The 15,096-nt window shown below is 38.1% G+C and overlaps 1 protein-coding gene across 1 annotated transcript; it reads left to right on the forward strand.

Annotated features, from left to right (window-relative positions):
• Positions 1-1,751: 1,751 nt before the first annotated feature.
• On the forward strand, positions 1,752-2,822 carry LOC149242318 (uncharacterized). Its single transcript, XM_089370809.1, has one exon. The coding sequence runs from the start codon at positions 1,752-1,754 to the stop codon at positions 2,820-2,822; it is 1,071 nt and encodes a 356-aa protein (XP_089226935.1).
• Positions 2,823-15,096: the final 12,274 nt, after the last annotated feature.

Consider the following 15,096-nt stretch of genomic DNA (forward strand, 5'->3'; position numbering starts at 1 on the left):
CGCTGTACTCGGATATTTTTCCTGCTTCTCAGAAGGACCTGTCTCCCAAAGGCGATGACTCTGCTTCTCTCCCGAAACGTAAACATAATCGGCCGATTAAATCTTCCCCTCCACCTGAAGCCATCAACTTGGATGGGACACTGCTACTTGACAGGATTTCTAGTTTGCAGAAGCGAGCCTTAGTGGGACGATGGCATTTCCCGGTGATGGATGAGTCACAATTTCGAACCTGGATAGTGGAAAAATGGGCTCCTCTGCTTGGCTACTCCCCCACCATTGTCAGGCTCACGAATGACTGGTTCAACTTCCATTTCCTCCAGGAGTGGGATCTTGAGATTATCTTCACTAAGCCTTGGGTCCGGGACCGAAGCTTTCTGGTTCTCTACAGGTGGTACTTAGGATTAATCCGCTCAGGAGCACCCCTCTCAACAATTACATCTGGATCAAAATACCTGGTCTTCCCATAGAGCTATGGAACAAAGAATCGATTGAAAAAATTGGCAACGCTGTTGGAAGATTCATATATGTGGATCCCAGATGCATAGGCGTAAAGGACAAATGTGTTGCATGGGTCCTCATTGAGAGGGGTTTTAGAGGTGGCTTCCCTGAATCGATTGAACTTAACTGGGATTCGTTAAAAGTCCATCAGCAGCTAGATTATTGGGGAGTTCCATTTAGGTGCTTTATGTGTCATAGGACCGGCCACCTTCATTCACTATGTCCGCGTAGACATCCTCATAAACACAGTCATAAGAATATGTCGAAGAGGAATGCTGATATTTCAACAATAAGTGCACATCCAACTCTGCCTCTTAGTGTCGATCCTTTTCGGGGCTTGCTCAATCTAAAATCCCGGTCCTCTCCAAGTAAAGGCTCGCCTAGGGATAGACCCTCTGGTCCCTTGCGCCCCCGCTCATTATCAGTTGGACCACATGGTCGGGATAGTGGGTCCGATGCTTGTTGTCCACGAGATGCTTCCTCGCCCAAGCTCCCTCTGCGGCCTCTCCTTGATCCGCTCACGTCTCATCAATGCTTCTCTTTGCCCCATCATCCTCCTAAACCCTCTCTGGACATAGCCATTCCCCTCCCTCCCCCGATTGAAAAATCTTCCTTGGCGTGACCATCACATTCCGTTCTATATGTCTCTTCCTCTCCTTTGTCCCCTACTGCATCCCCTTCCCTCCACGTAAAGGAACCTTCTCTTGTTCATCAAGAAGATCCTAAAGGAAAGGCTATTCTGGAATCTAATTCTCCTTTTTACCTGCCATCTTCCTCTGAAAAAAACTCTATCGATTGTGATATTGATCTGCTCATGAAACGGGCCTCATTAAACTTAAAGCCCCTCATCATACATAAACCTGATCGTTCTCCTTCCCTGGTCATTAGTCCAAAATCCTCCGGTAACATTACTATTCGTCGCAAAGATAAGCGGGGAAGTAGACACTTTGGAGGGAGAATGGGGAAAAAGGATTTGACTTCCAGGGACCTCAATCTCATTGATATTCCGGTGTCAAAAATTGCTTCAGATGATTTCACTACAAAAGGGCCTCTTAGAGCTAGTCGGCCATCTAAAGGACGAAATGAATAACATCTTGTCTATGAATATCCGGGCCTAGGAGCAGACCCTAAATTTTTTGGCTTTAAAGGACCTCTTTAGATCTACAAAGTCCAGATTGCTTTTGATTCAGGAAACAATGCATGATTGTTCCCAGACCATTTCTTATTTTAGAAGAATGTTCCCTACTTGGAATATGGTGGCCACTGATGTTGTAGGTTTGTCTGGGGGGCTGGTTGTTCTATGGGATCCCACTTGGGTCAAAGCAGTTGCGTTCCAATGTTTTGCAGGCACTCTTATATTAGCCTATTTCCGTAATTGTTTAGATCTTGTGCACATTTTAAATATATATGCTCCACATAGACAACGCTTTCCATTATGGGAAAAACTTCTAGCATCTGAACATTTTGATATGGACTCCCTGCTGATTGGTGGTGATTTTAACAGTACCTTATGCAGCGATGAGATTTGGGGAAATGGAAGGAGAATGGATCCGATTGGAAGGATGATTCGTAATGCCATGATCCAAAACAATTTTGTAGACATACAACTGGATTGTAAAGGGCCCACTTGGGATAATGGGCGGTCCAATGATGATTACTTGGCTAAAATACTGGACAGATATATCCTCCATGAAAAATTGATTGATAGATTCGGTCTGCCGCAAATGAAAATCATCCCTTCACACATCTCTGATCACCGCCCGATATATATTCAATGGAACAATGAGGTAATAAAACTGGGATACCCATTCAAATTCAACCGAACGTGGTTATCTGATGAGCATTTTAATCACTTTGTAAAAGAGTCGTGGCAGCCACAAGCTGGATCGATTCGGCGAAATTCATCATATTTTGTTTCCCGCATGGCTAAACTGCGTAACAAGGTTAAATTGTGGCAACGGGAAAAAATAGAACGCAACAGAAAGGACCTGAAAGATATTGATAAATATCTGCAACTCTTGTCCTCCCGTTTTAAAAGGGATGCCTTTCCCTCACAAACTCGTAGACAGATTTGGGATCTTAAAAAAAGGAAACAGAAAATTCTGATAGAGGAGGAATCTACGTGGCGACTGAAGAGCCGAGCCATTTGGGTCAAGGAGGGTGATAAAAACACCAAGTTTTTCAACAGGTTCGCCAATAAGAGGAGACAAAAAAACATGATCTGGGAAATTAAAGATGAAGCCGGAAGATCTTTTTTCTCTCAAGAGGACATATCGCGAGAAGCAGTTAATTTTTTGCAGGGCATACAACAGAGAGATGGGTAGTCATATTGAAGACATTCAATGGGGCATTGAGTTGTACCCCACCATGTTCGAAGAAAGTCAAAATGAAGCCCTCTTTTCAGAAGTCACGGAGGAGGAATTGCTGGCGACATTGAAATCCTTTCAGAAGGATAAATGCCCAGGGCCGAACAGGTGGACTGTGGATTTCTTCATCCATTTCTTCGACTTGTTCAAGGACGACATCCTAAATATGGTTGAAGAATCCAGACTTAATGGATACATTAACCACCGCATCACATCCACTTGCATTGCTCTGATTCCAAAAAATCTCACTCGGCATGCTTCTCTGAATACCGACCTATATCTTTATGCAATGTTCTATACAAGACAATCTCTAAAATTATTGTCATTCAGATTAGGAATGTGTTATCCATGCATCTCTCCCCTAAAAAACATGGCTTTCTAAAGGACCAGAACATCATGGACGCTGTGGCCCTTACCCAAGAAGCTTTGCACTCAATGCATTCAAAGAATCTGGAAGCTGCCTTATTAAAAATAGATTTAAAAAGGGCGTAGGATAACGTGGACTGGGGTTATTGTCTTCTTGCCAAGATTGGACTCAACCACAGGTGTTAAAGGTGGATTATGGCGTGTGTGGAGGAGGTAAATTATGTTGTTTTGATTAATGGCTTCCCCACCACTTTTTTTAAAGCTGCAAGGGGCCTTAGACAAGGCTGCTCCTTGTCTCCTCTCCTTTTCATTCTAATTATGGATTCTCTTAGCCTACATATCAAGAAGGCGGTTCATACAAATACCTGTCGGCCTCTTCCTATATGCAAAGGGATAAACATATCCCACAATTTTTTTGTCGACGACATCCTTATTGCGGCTATCCTGTGCAGAGCAACTTGGTTGTGCTTACATTATATCCTGGTCAGATTTCAAGCTGCTTCTGGTATGACAGTTAATGAAGGGAAATCCTCCTTCCATGTGGAGGATATAAATGGAAATTTGATCCAATTCCTCTCTCGTATGTTTAACATCCAAGCCATCCCTCTCAGGCACGGTATAAAGTATTTAGGTTTCAATTTGAAAGCTGTGGGGTACTGGGTTATGGATTGGACCTGGATTGATGACCGATTCTACAAGAAAATAACAGCATGGGAGCATCTGTGTTTAACAAAAGGTGGACGCATGACCCTGACACAATCAGTTCTTGTCCAGACAATGGTTTATTGGGCACACCTGTTCATCATTCCATCCACTATTATAAAGAACCTGAACAGGATGATCGCTAATTTTATATGGGGATGTGACAAGGATCAACACAAATTCCATCTAACAAAAATATCAGCGCTGACGCGGCCTAAGCAAATGGGAGGATGGGGCATTCTTGACATTGCCCAATTCAGTAAAGCACTTCTATGCAAATCTATGTGGAGGGAAATTATGGGGGATTCATTATGGAGTTCGGCCATCCGTGAAAAATATATGAGCAACATGGATATATCGTTTTGGATCAGGGAAAACACCATTGGGTCCCCATATGGTTCTTCCATTTGGAGAGGATTTAGGAAACTAGAGCCATTCTTTAGATAGAACCTTATTTGGAGATTTCAAACGGGAGCTAAAATTATGATCGGCAGGGATGAATTTGCTAGTGGGGCAGGTAAAATACAGATCTCCCCAGACCTGATGAGAGCGTTACATAGCCGGGGCATCTTTTTCTGGGCCAGCGCCATAAAAACCTGGGATGGAGCCATCCCCGTATGGAAAACTGCATACGAACTCCAGCTCCAACAGGAAATGGCGGAACAATGGAATAACATCATAACAGAGCTGCGAGGTCATGGTATTTATCGCTCTGCGGTTAAAGATTATCTTATATGGAAGGGTATGGACGGATCTGCGATGGCGAAGGTAAAACATATATATCTGCAGTTCAAGAATTCCGAGGAGGACAATTCTCGAGAGATATTCCCCCCTATTTTTTGGAAATCCGGATGCCCCACAAAGATCATCATCTTTGCATGGTTGGTTTTCAACAACAGGAACCTCACATGGGATAATCTGCAAAAACAGAATTGGCATGGGCCTGCAATCTGCCCTCTGTGCATGGAAAACTCGGAATATAACCTACATATTTTCCTCACCTGCCCCCAGGTGCTTCCCATATGGCAGAACATCACAACTCAATACGGTTTTGCCCTATATTCCTTCTCTTTGGTTTCTGAAGCTTTCAAGAAATGGAGCAATATGAATAAGGAACGAAGAGCCATTCCCTTATCGGTCATTTGGGCTATTTGGAAGTGGCGCAACGGTAGAATATTCAGGTCAAAGAAGGATAGAAATGATTCGGTGGTCGCTTCAATTATATCTCTTTACAACTCCCTTGGTTTGGACGGATTGCAATGATGTGGAATAGCAGGCGGGACTATTCCATCTCCCACATTGACAAGGACCAAAATAATGAAGCCGATTCACTATCGAAAAGGGGTCTTTCAGCTCCCCAAGGCATATGGCGGATGCAGATTAGAATAGACAGCCATTGCTTCCAGGTTCAAGATTTTTGTTTTCAGGATATATGATTCTCAATACAGTCAATTTCTGGTATGTTTTTTCTTAATTTCACACAACAGGTTAACTCTCTGTTAAGGTATGCGCTCATCAAGTTTTTGTTATTTTGCTAGTCCTATTGATTCCATACCCAATGTAACTATCCCAATATAGGTTGCATATGGTCCATATTTTTAGTCATCTGTATAGAATGTGCCAAATCCCCATCAGTCATATTTCTCCGACAATATATCTGAGATAATGCACTTGTATTTTGTTTCCTCCTAATGAATACAATTATATAGTTTTTTTCGTGCTGAAAAATAACCTGAGTCGTAATGCAAATGCCCTTTTAACACCGTGGTGAAGGAAAAGGGTTGGTGCCTCTAAATTGACATATGCTGTAAAATATCTCCAACTCATTGGTTAAACATCTTCGGATTTGATCAAATGTTTTATATTTACCATTTTAAGTAAAGATTATTTTTTACCATTTTAAGTAGGTGACTTTTGTGATTGACTAGTAATAAAAATCACTTCATGAAATCATTGTAACGTATGTACTCCCTACTTGTATTTTCTATTCTTGGAAGTATGGCATTTTAAACTTTCCCACGTGTTGGAATTTATTTTTTAATATTATAAAATCATATTGACTTAGATTGAAGAAATAATGAAGAGATAAATCTTGTAATTTATATATATATATATACATGGCAAATTATGAACACACATATATTCATTTTGTGAGAAATAGATTCATATTTCATATGAGGAATGCATTTAGTCCTGGAGGGACTACTAAGAAAACAAGAAAACAAGGCTCAAAGCCATTACAAGAAATTTTAATTATGAGCTGTACATGTTACATATAAGATTTGAACCCAAATGGGGAGGATAACCAACTTAGATCCATCTCAACTCTAGATATACCAAGCGTAGAGAGGAATCAAATCTCGTGAGGTGCAAACTTCTTTTAGACTCAAAAGAGATTTGATCCCTCTCCACACTTGTAGATATAGAGTTAAGATGGATCTAGTTCAGTTTAATTATTAGCCTTTAAATAGGTTACATTAGAGAAGAATACCATGGGAAAAATAGACTACATTAAAGAATAATACCATATGAAAAATCATGAGTTAAAAATACCATGAGAAAAACCATTTTATTTTATTTTAAGCTAATCAAAATTTTAAACATTACAATATCTCTACCATACGGGGCTAGAGAGCGCCAATAACATTTCTCCCAACCACCCAAGCTAAACCCAACTTACTTAAAAGCTCACAACCATGACAACAATATACTTATTATGAGTTCAACATATCATTTTGTAAGAAATAAACTTGGGTTGGGAAGATGATAACATTCCTCCCAACAACTTAAGATAAACCCATTTGACATTGTACATATTGTAATAATAAAAATTATATTTATTTTAAGAGTTTTTATTTATTTTTATGAAATATTATTATTTTATGTAAGAGATATTTATAAAAAAATTAAAATAATATTTTAAATATTTTTAAACTAAAATATATGAATAGTTTTTATTTTTCATTTTAGTTTAATCCAAATAAATTTTAAAATTACTATAATTAAAACTTAAATATGACAATGGTGGTTTAACACTAATGTCGTTTTAAACTTTAATAATATACGTAATGAAGTAATGTAAAAAGTAAAAAATTAGGCCTATGCAACAATAATTATGATAGGTTTTGTTGGTTGTACTTGAGATTATTGCTTATTCATATTAACTTGACTTTCCTTATTGTTATTAGTCCGTGCCATCTAGCAATGACATGGGACTATAGTATTCATATTAACTTGACTTTCCTTATTGTTATTAGTCTGTGCCATCTAGCAATGACATGGGACTATAGTAATCGGAAACGAGGTGGTTACTATTAGTTGAGTTGTTTATTAGGGTCGGTTAATTTGGTATAATCAAAGTTTTCAGGCATATAGTCATTTACCGTCTTATTTGGCCTCTTCCCGAGGCGGGGAGGCAAAAACATTACGTTATAATTATTTATTAGTTTTTTTTTTATCACAGTTAGACAAATGCGACAAGCACAATGTTAGCTTAATGCTAACATTAATTCCCAGACATTTAATGTTTGGGATAATGTTCATTGATATCTCATATCATTTTGTGGAGACAAATGATATATTGTTGTCTTATTTCAGACAGGTTGCCTGCGCGTGGCGAGACTATCGTGGCAGGAGTGGCCAGCATGCAACAACTACCAAGCTACTAGCAATAGCTACCATCTTATGCAAATAGCTACCAGCTTATGCAGATGATTATCTGCTGCTACCTCTGCTTATGATGCCTCTGATGCCCATGCTGCTGGATCTTAAGTTGCTTATTCGGTTGGATCTATTGATGTTGGTAGTGCTTCAATTACCAGTGTTGCTAGATCAACCTCGTAAACTGTTGTATATGCCCTTGCTTGCTTTGCTGCCGGTGGATAAGAAAATCGATCAACGACTGGATCTGCTTCTTCTACTTATGCTTATGTTGATCTACCACATCATTTATATACATTTTCTCCTATTCAACACACACATCCAGATGAACGCAAACAAAAATATGAAATACTGCCTTACATTCCTGCTCTCGCTTTCGCATTTTTCAGTGGGAGAACACAGGCACCTTTTTCAATTTCAAAGTGGAGCTTCTCCTGGTGGGGGAATGGCAGAAAACCTCATTCGAACGAAGAACAGATAGAGCAGTCTGATTGTGGGAGTGTTTCATAATATCCAACAAACGTGAAAGACTGAGGGTCCTCGTTTTACAGTGCAGAGGTTACAAGAGAAGGAGGAGGAGGAGAAATCAACGTAACAGGATGGTATACTCCTGTAGACGGTGCCATTGCTTTCATTGAAGGATTCCATCATTTCACTAGCCTCCCATGGTAAGAATATCTTAAAATCCATTTAAATCCCTAACTATAGTAGGCTGGATTTGTTGTTTACCTTACATTGATCACTGGTTTGATTCGCATGTGCCAGTTGGGCTCTTAGAGGCCCAATGCATATTGAAACAGATTAAGAACATAATCAAGCAGATTGTGCGATTGAACAAAATAATATTAAAAATCGGTCACTATCAGAATTGGGACCTATATCGAATCACACCAGATATTACACAAGAAGTAGCAATGACTCTTATATCCACAAGAGAGAGAACCCCAGGAAGGTAAACACTATCACCCCAGGCTTGACGGAGAGAGTTGGTCGAACCCGACTAGGCTGGTCCGAGAAACAACGATGACATAGGCTGGTGGGACAATAAACAAACACAACGACGGGCGAAAAAAAGGGCTTACTTACGTGCGTGCTTCCTGCATGGATAGACTGCGGGCTGCTGGTGCAAAAGCTTTGCTTTTTCAGGTATCGCTCGCCTGTGCTTTATTCCTGCCCATCCATCCTGTTTCATAATCAAAGCTTCCCACCTCCCGCTCTGGCAACTCTGCCTGTTTGATTGTACTGGTTCGTGCATAGTATTGGCGGGAAATGAGCAAGCAAGCAAACCAAGTTCTTCATCTCCAAGGCTAGCAAAATCCAGCAAGAGAACTACTTATTCAGCAAGCAACAAGTTCAATCGATCAAATAAAGCAGGGTACCTGAAGGAAAGGTAAGGTTGGTACAGTGTGGTGACTAATGGAGAACTCGAGGGACACGTGAAACACATGTAAGCTGCATGTGACAAGTCAAGTCTTTCACTATGATATTGTCTTATTGTGGTTTGTGTTCTCACACAGGGCATAGCTGGCAGGTGTTGAACTTTGGCAATGGGATCATGAGGTCAAGTTTGTGGTGGCCAATCATTACACACTATCCTGTTCAATAGACATGTGATGTAGGTTGAGATAAAAAATGTGTTTCAAATTTCTTAATAGGCCATGTTTTATATAATCATGCAGACCACCAAGTTTCTATCAGCCATTATTGATGCACATGGTTAACAGTCTAAGTTTTCGGTGAGTAGACATTTTTGCATCATGAGACAATGGTAACTGGATGACAGTGAATCAAGAGGGTAGATGTCGAGACACTAGAATTCACATTGACACCTAAGCACATGGAGCGGTCCATCTAGAGACTAGAGATTGGTCCAGGAGGTAATAGAAAAAAAAGAAAGGAAAAATAGCACTAGCTACATTACCTACAGATTTTCCTTCCTACTTGCCAAGTGCCATGCAAAGTTACAATTTCACTAAGAAGCTCCTAATTGTCCTGCTAGGAAAATCATGATATTGGTCTCTAGGTTTTTTCAAAACCCGCTTTGGATTATGGTGACACTAGTCTGATAGTTTTGGTCAAGCCCTAGGTAGGGACTAGCTGCCTCGCAACTCCTCTTGTTTGGATTATGGAATGTGTGTCTATTGCAAACTGTAAAAAGTAAAAAATTAGGCCTATGCAACAGTTATGATAGGTTTTGTTAGTTGCACTTGATATTATTTCTTATTCATATTGAATTTACTTTCTCTAATGTTATTTGGATTATGGAATGTGTGACTATTGCAAACTTTGTTGGGTTAATTAATGGTTTATTTTTAGATTATTAATATTTCTAGAGGCCTAAGATAGGGATGTCCTTCGTCTCCTTATTTTTGCCTGTGTGTAGCTGAGGGTCTAAGTAAGAGAATACCTAGAAAAGAGAGAAAGATGTTAAGTAATTTAGTTTGGTAAGTGTCGATGTGTTTTCATTCATACATAAGCTAGAGTTATTTCAGTTCATACTTGAACACATATCCTTCTAGATGGAGACTTAATTTTGAAATATTGAAAGTGACAAATGACCTTCACTTGTTGATAATGAAGACCCAACAAGTCCTTAATAATTCAAAGTTATTTTCAATGTCACAATGTTTCCTCACACAAGGTGAATGGGGATGATTTCTCCTTTTAAAAGGATACTAAAAAAGAAGGAAATTTGTTGTAATCTTCCCACCATTGGGTACCCTTATGTGTGAGCTTCACCCAACACGTTACAAAAATAAAAAATTGTCATATTCTTGAGATATTGTCAATTTGGTCCAAGAACACATGAAGATAACTTGCCCAATTTTTATTAATCATGTGAATAGTTTCACCCACTTGTTTCCTACATCCCTACACTTAGATGCAAGTTGTGGGTTGTGGGTTGCTCTCTTCACTCGGTTCATCCCACACCTACATTACTTCTTTATACTTATCCATTTTACTTCTATGTGGGTTGAATTCCTCTTGGACGATTTCCTCCTAGATTGTTTTTATTTACTTAGTCATTTTTCACTTTGATTTTGACCTTCACTATCGATTCCTTCATTGAATGCGAGTTCCAGGTTCATTTCATCAGTTTACCTTACGCACCCACAAGCCTACATACCTCACCTCACTCCATTTTATACTATCATTTTTACCTCACTCCACTCCATCACTTCACTTTAGCTCCCCGCAAGCCGACAAATCCTACCTATAGTTAACCATTTTTCTTATTTTTACTTTTCAATGTTACCCTCTCTTTTTTATGCTCGAGACTTAGTTTATTTTCATGCACTATCATATCCTAAGTTTTCCCCATTTTTTCTTTGGGATACCTCCCAATGACACATGGAAATATCTATAGGTGACACTTGGAAGGTATTGGTTGGACACAAGTAACTTGGCATGATAACCATTTTTCTTATTTTTACTTTTTAATGTTACCCTCTCTTTATTATGCTCGAGACTTAGTTTAGTTTCATGCATTATCATATCCTATGTTTTCCCCATTTTTTCTTTGGGATACCTCCCAATGACACATGGAAATATCTATAGGTGACACTTGGAAGGTACTGGTTGGACACAAATGACTTGGCATGATAATTTACTCTAGTTTATAGTACATACAAGCTATGCAAGGATCCATGGCTCTTTCTACTTCATAAACAAATAATATGGGGATTTTATTTCCTTATAAATTGTTATAAATTCCTCCTAAAATGCATGTGGGAAAAATAGGGCAGATTTATAAATCAAAGGTTGAGATTTATGTGGAGCAGATCAATGGCTATTGAGTCACTAACTTCCAAAATCCATAACTTGAGTTCCCAATGTCTAAATTGAGACAACGAGAGTTCATTGGAAAGATAATGATGTGATGAACGACGGAAGATGTTTTCCATGGTTTAAATATCATCTAGCATTCCTAAAAAAATTAAATTACAATCATGACTATTTATGACTTGCCAACATTTTAATTTTTAAAAAATGATTGATTAAAATGAAGATTCAGATGTTTAAAGTAGAATTTTCCTTAGGGAATGGATATTAAAGTTTATATTTACCAAAGGAACTTAATTCAGTTAGCAAAAAGGAGGACAAAACCTAAAGTTGAAACAATTCCAATAAGATAAAGACATTATTATTATAAAACATTAGAAGAACATTCAAAACAAGAGATCATAGCCTCCTTCTAGCATAGTAAGTAAAAAAACCTACTAGTTAAGTTTTCTGATATATTCTTCTTGGTTGGTAATCATCTAGCTTTTCATTTCAAATTCATTTTGAATAACAAGATAAATTTTTTTATTGTTCTCTTTTTTCTCTTCCAGTTCTTTTCATTTACATGGTCCATGGGAGCCAATTGTAATCCATTTTGGACAAATTGCATTTTAATTTTCTATACTTTGAACTCCTTTTAAATATTTGTATTTGAGGTTCCATAGAGAATTCTCGGGAGTTCATAGCTAGTTGTTATATTTTGACTTTGAGTTTTAAACTTAAGATTGTAGGTGTGTAACTCCTTTCATCTCTATGAGTTTAGTGGAAATATCATGTTAAGTTCATTGTAAATATGGTCTATTTCTTTTTTCCTTGCTCATTAACATGGTGTGTTTTCCTTACTGCTATGATGGAAGCCAATCCTCTCACAATATTTACCTTACTCTTTAAAAGTCTTATGATGTGAACATTATGATATGAATATCATTGTGAATACATTTCCATGAGAAGAATCCTTTTAGTTTTTACATGCAAATCTTGTAGATAAAATCTTTTGCAATCATATCACTCCCTTTTCTTTCTATGAATGAGATGGTGTACTTTACAAGTAAATCTACTACATGAGATATTTATTGGAATATTTATTGGGGTTTGCGCTTTAGTACTCTACCATTACATTTATGTCAAGATAGAAGAAGAATCTTCCATCGATCAAGAGATGGGTACCACCTCTATAAACATGAGGAGAGTCTTTCTTGTTCCCTGCAAAATTTTCTCTCAATGTTGGTTATTTTCCTTTGATGGGAAAAATGATTAAAAGTATGGTTGAAACCCTATAACATTTACAACATGTGGATGGTTTTTTATTATTCTATTATAATAATTTTGAAGAAGGTATGTGCTTCAAGCAGATCTTATTTCTATATAATTATAATATAGAAAAGGAGATCAAAAGCCTGCATTGATTACTAATGAACTTGATGAGGAGCTGATCAATACTTTGAAGGAGTTGTTTCCTTACATGTATTCAAGTTTTCATGGAAAAATAAAATATCTAAGGTTCAAAATCAAACCTACTGGTTATGGTAAATAGTATTGGTTGTGGCCATTAGCAAAGATGGAAAAGAAAATTTCATTTTGGTGTAATATGTGGCTTTCTAGATGGATCATTATGGATTTGATGAAATCACAATTGGAGGCCATACCTATGTATTCACACAAATTGACCCACATCCCTAAAGGCATCTTGCAAAAAAATAGGACCTATTCAAAATTTCCTCTAGAGGGGCAATAATGATAAATTTTGTACTAAACTATACAAGAGGAAGTCTATTACTAAGTGTAAGGATAAAGGAGGTTGGTACTAAATAACTTCTAGACTTTTGGTCTTTCACTACAACAATATCACTTTGGAATTTGATCTTCGAAGAAATCTTGTGCAAGAGAATTGTTAAGCAAAAATATATATAGCTCTAGAGAAACTTCAAGATTGGATTAGGTGTGAAATAAAAAGCATACACAATGTTTCAAAGCATTGGGAAGTGTTGGCTTTGGCTTTTCCTTTAATTGGAAGATTTGTAATAGTATTGGAGAAGATGTAACTAGGTTTTATCTTCATATATGTAATTTTGATATTTGTACTTATTCAAGAAAACAGAATTTATTTTGATATTATTTGTCAATGAGTTTCTTGCTCATTAAAAAAAGGTCAAGCATATTTTGAAGGGCTTCTAGGGAGTCAAAGTCAAAAATGTAATTATGATGAGACCCTTTGAGGGCATGTTACATCATGTATGATGTCATACAAGGTCATGGGAACACCTCCAATGCAAGTCAAATCCTCTCCTAGCAGCAACGAATACTACAAGCAACCAAAATGATGAAGAAACGTTAAATTTTAGCACAAACTACAAGTCAGCTTCAAGGAGGAGGGACAAACCTCTATAAATAGAGGTTGTCCATTCCTCATTTGGACACACTAACTCATCTCTGAAATCCGCAAGAATGGAGGACGAAGTAAGATGAAAAAAAGAGGAGAAAAAGGGTCTGTTAGGGTAGTGAAGCAAGGAGAATTTGTCTCCACAGTCAAAGGACTGTCTCTAAGGTGAAAAAATAGTCACACGTGTGAAGAACAGGGCCATCTTTGTGGTCACAACAACAACCATGTACCAGTCTCAAATTTATCATTGTTTGGGCTAGTAATTAGGCCTAAAAAGACCCTCCACTCTAGCATTGAAGAGAGCCTCACAAACAAAGTGAATGAAGACTTTTCTGAAGCTAACACAACCACATGTGCGAAGTAAGAAGGCCAGTCTGTAGCCCTAATATTCAGGTCAGGTATAATCATTGGTTGGGGTGAAATTTAAGGTCTATAAGACCTCCCTCTAGAGCGAAGGAGAAATACTCACAAACGAAGGAAGTTGAGGAAGAAAGGGACTGTTTCTAGGGCTAGAAACAGTCACACGTGTAAGGTACAGTTGCAGATTGATAATGGTCTAAAGGAAGCATACTGAGGGACATCATTTGGATGTAGGAAAATGTCTACAAGGTCCTCAAGATAAAAAAGAAGGTCCTCCTGTTGGAGAGGTAAATCCCCTCTGCGGACAGAGGCGATCCCTACTAGCCCAAAATGGGTCTAGCAACAATCAAACAATGCTATCACACAAGTTCCTAATTGCAAATTAAAGGTGGATTATGAGAACCTACTTGGATTCCAACGCTAGTGTTGTAGAAGAGTTGACACTCCCGTTCCTTTGCTCCGGCCAGTCACGATCCTCACGATTTCCGTGAATGGACACCTGCACATGCAAAGAGCGACACGAATACAAGCATAAAATCCAATAGATGCAATTATATATCAGTCAGAAAAGATATAACTTGAACATCATCACAATGAACAACAAGAATGGAACCATAATGATAGTCATCTATTATTGATAATCAACAAAGGAGTATACAACGATAGTTCTGACGTCAAATCCTCCTTTGGCTGGGTGATCAGCTACATATGTCTTGCAAAGCTTTCCGGGATTGGGAACAAGCCTCTCTCTCTTTGATTATGAATGCAAAGAAGACTCTTACAGCAATCTCTCAGACTTCTGACAATATAATTCTCCCTATGCTCAAAACTAGCTTGTCAAATGCAACAGAACAAGCTTTTATAGATGGAGGAGGAGGAAGAGATACAATGAATCCAGAAATCCATGTGATTAGCATTATCCTCGAAAAGCTATTATGGATAGAGATACGATGAATCTCGACATCCATGAGATTGGCATTA

This window comes from Pinus tabuliformis, chromosome 8, assembly GCF_031772625.1.
Source record: "Pinus tabuliformis cultivar Carrire ecotype Pingquan chromosome 8, CPIR1, whole genome shotgun sequence".
NCBI classification, from domain to species: domain Eukaryota; kingdom Viridiplantae; phylum Streptophyta; class Pinopsida; order Pinales; family Pinaceae; genus Pinus; species Pinus tabuliformis.

What these genes read in the sequence shown, in the direction of transcription:
- LOC149242318 (XM_089370809.1), top strand. Translation starts at nt 1,752, where the DNA reads ATGGTGGCCACTGATGTTGTAGGTTTGTCTGGGGGGCTGGTTGTTCTA.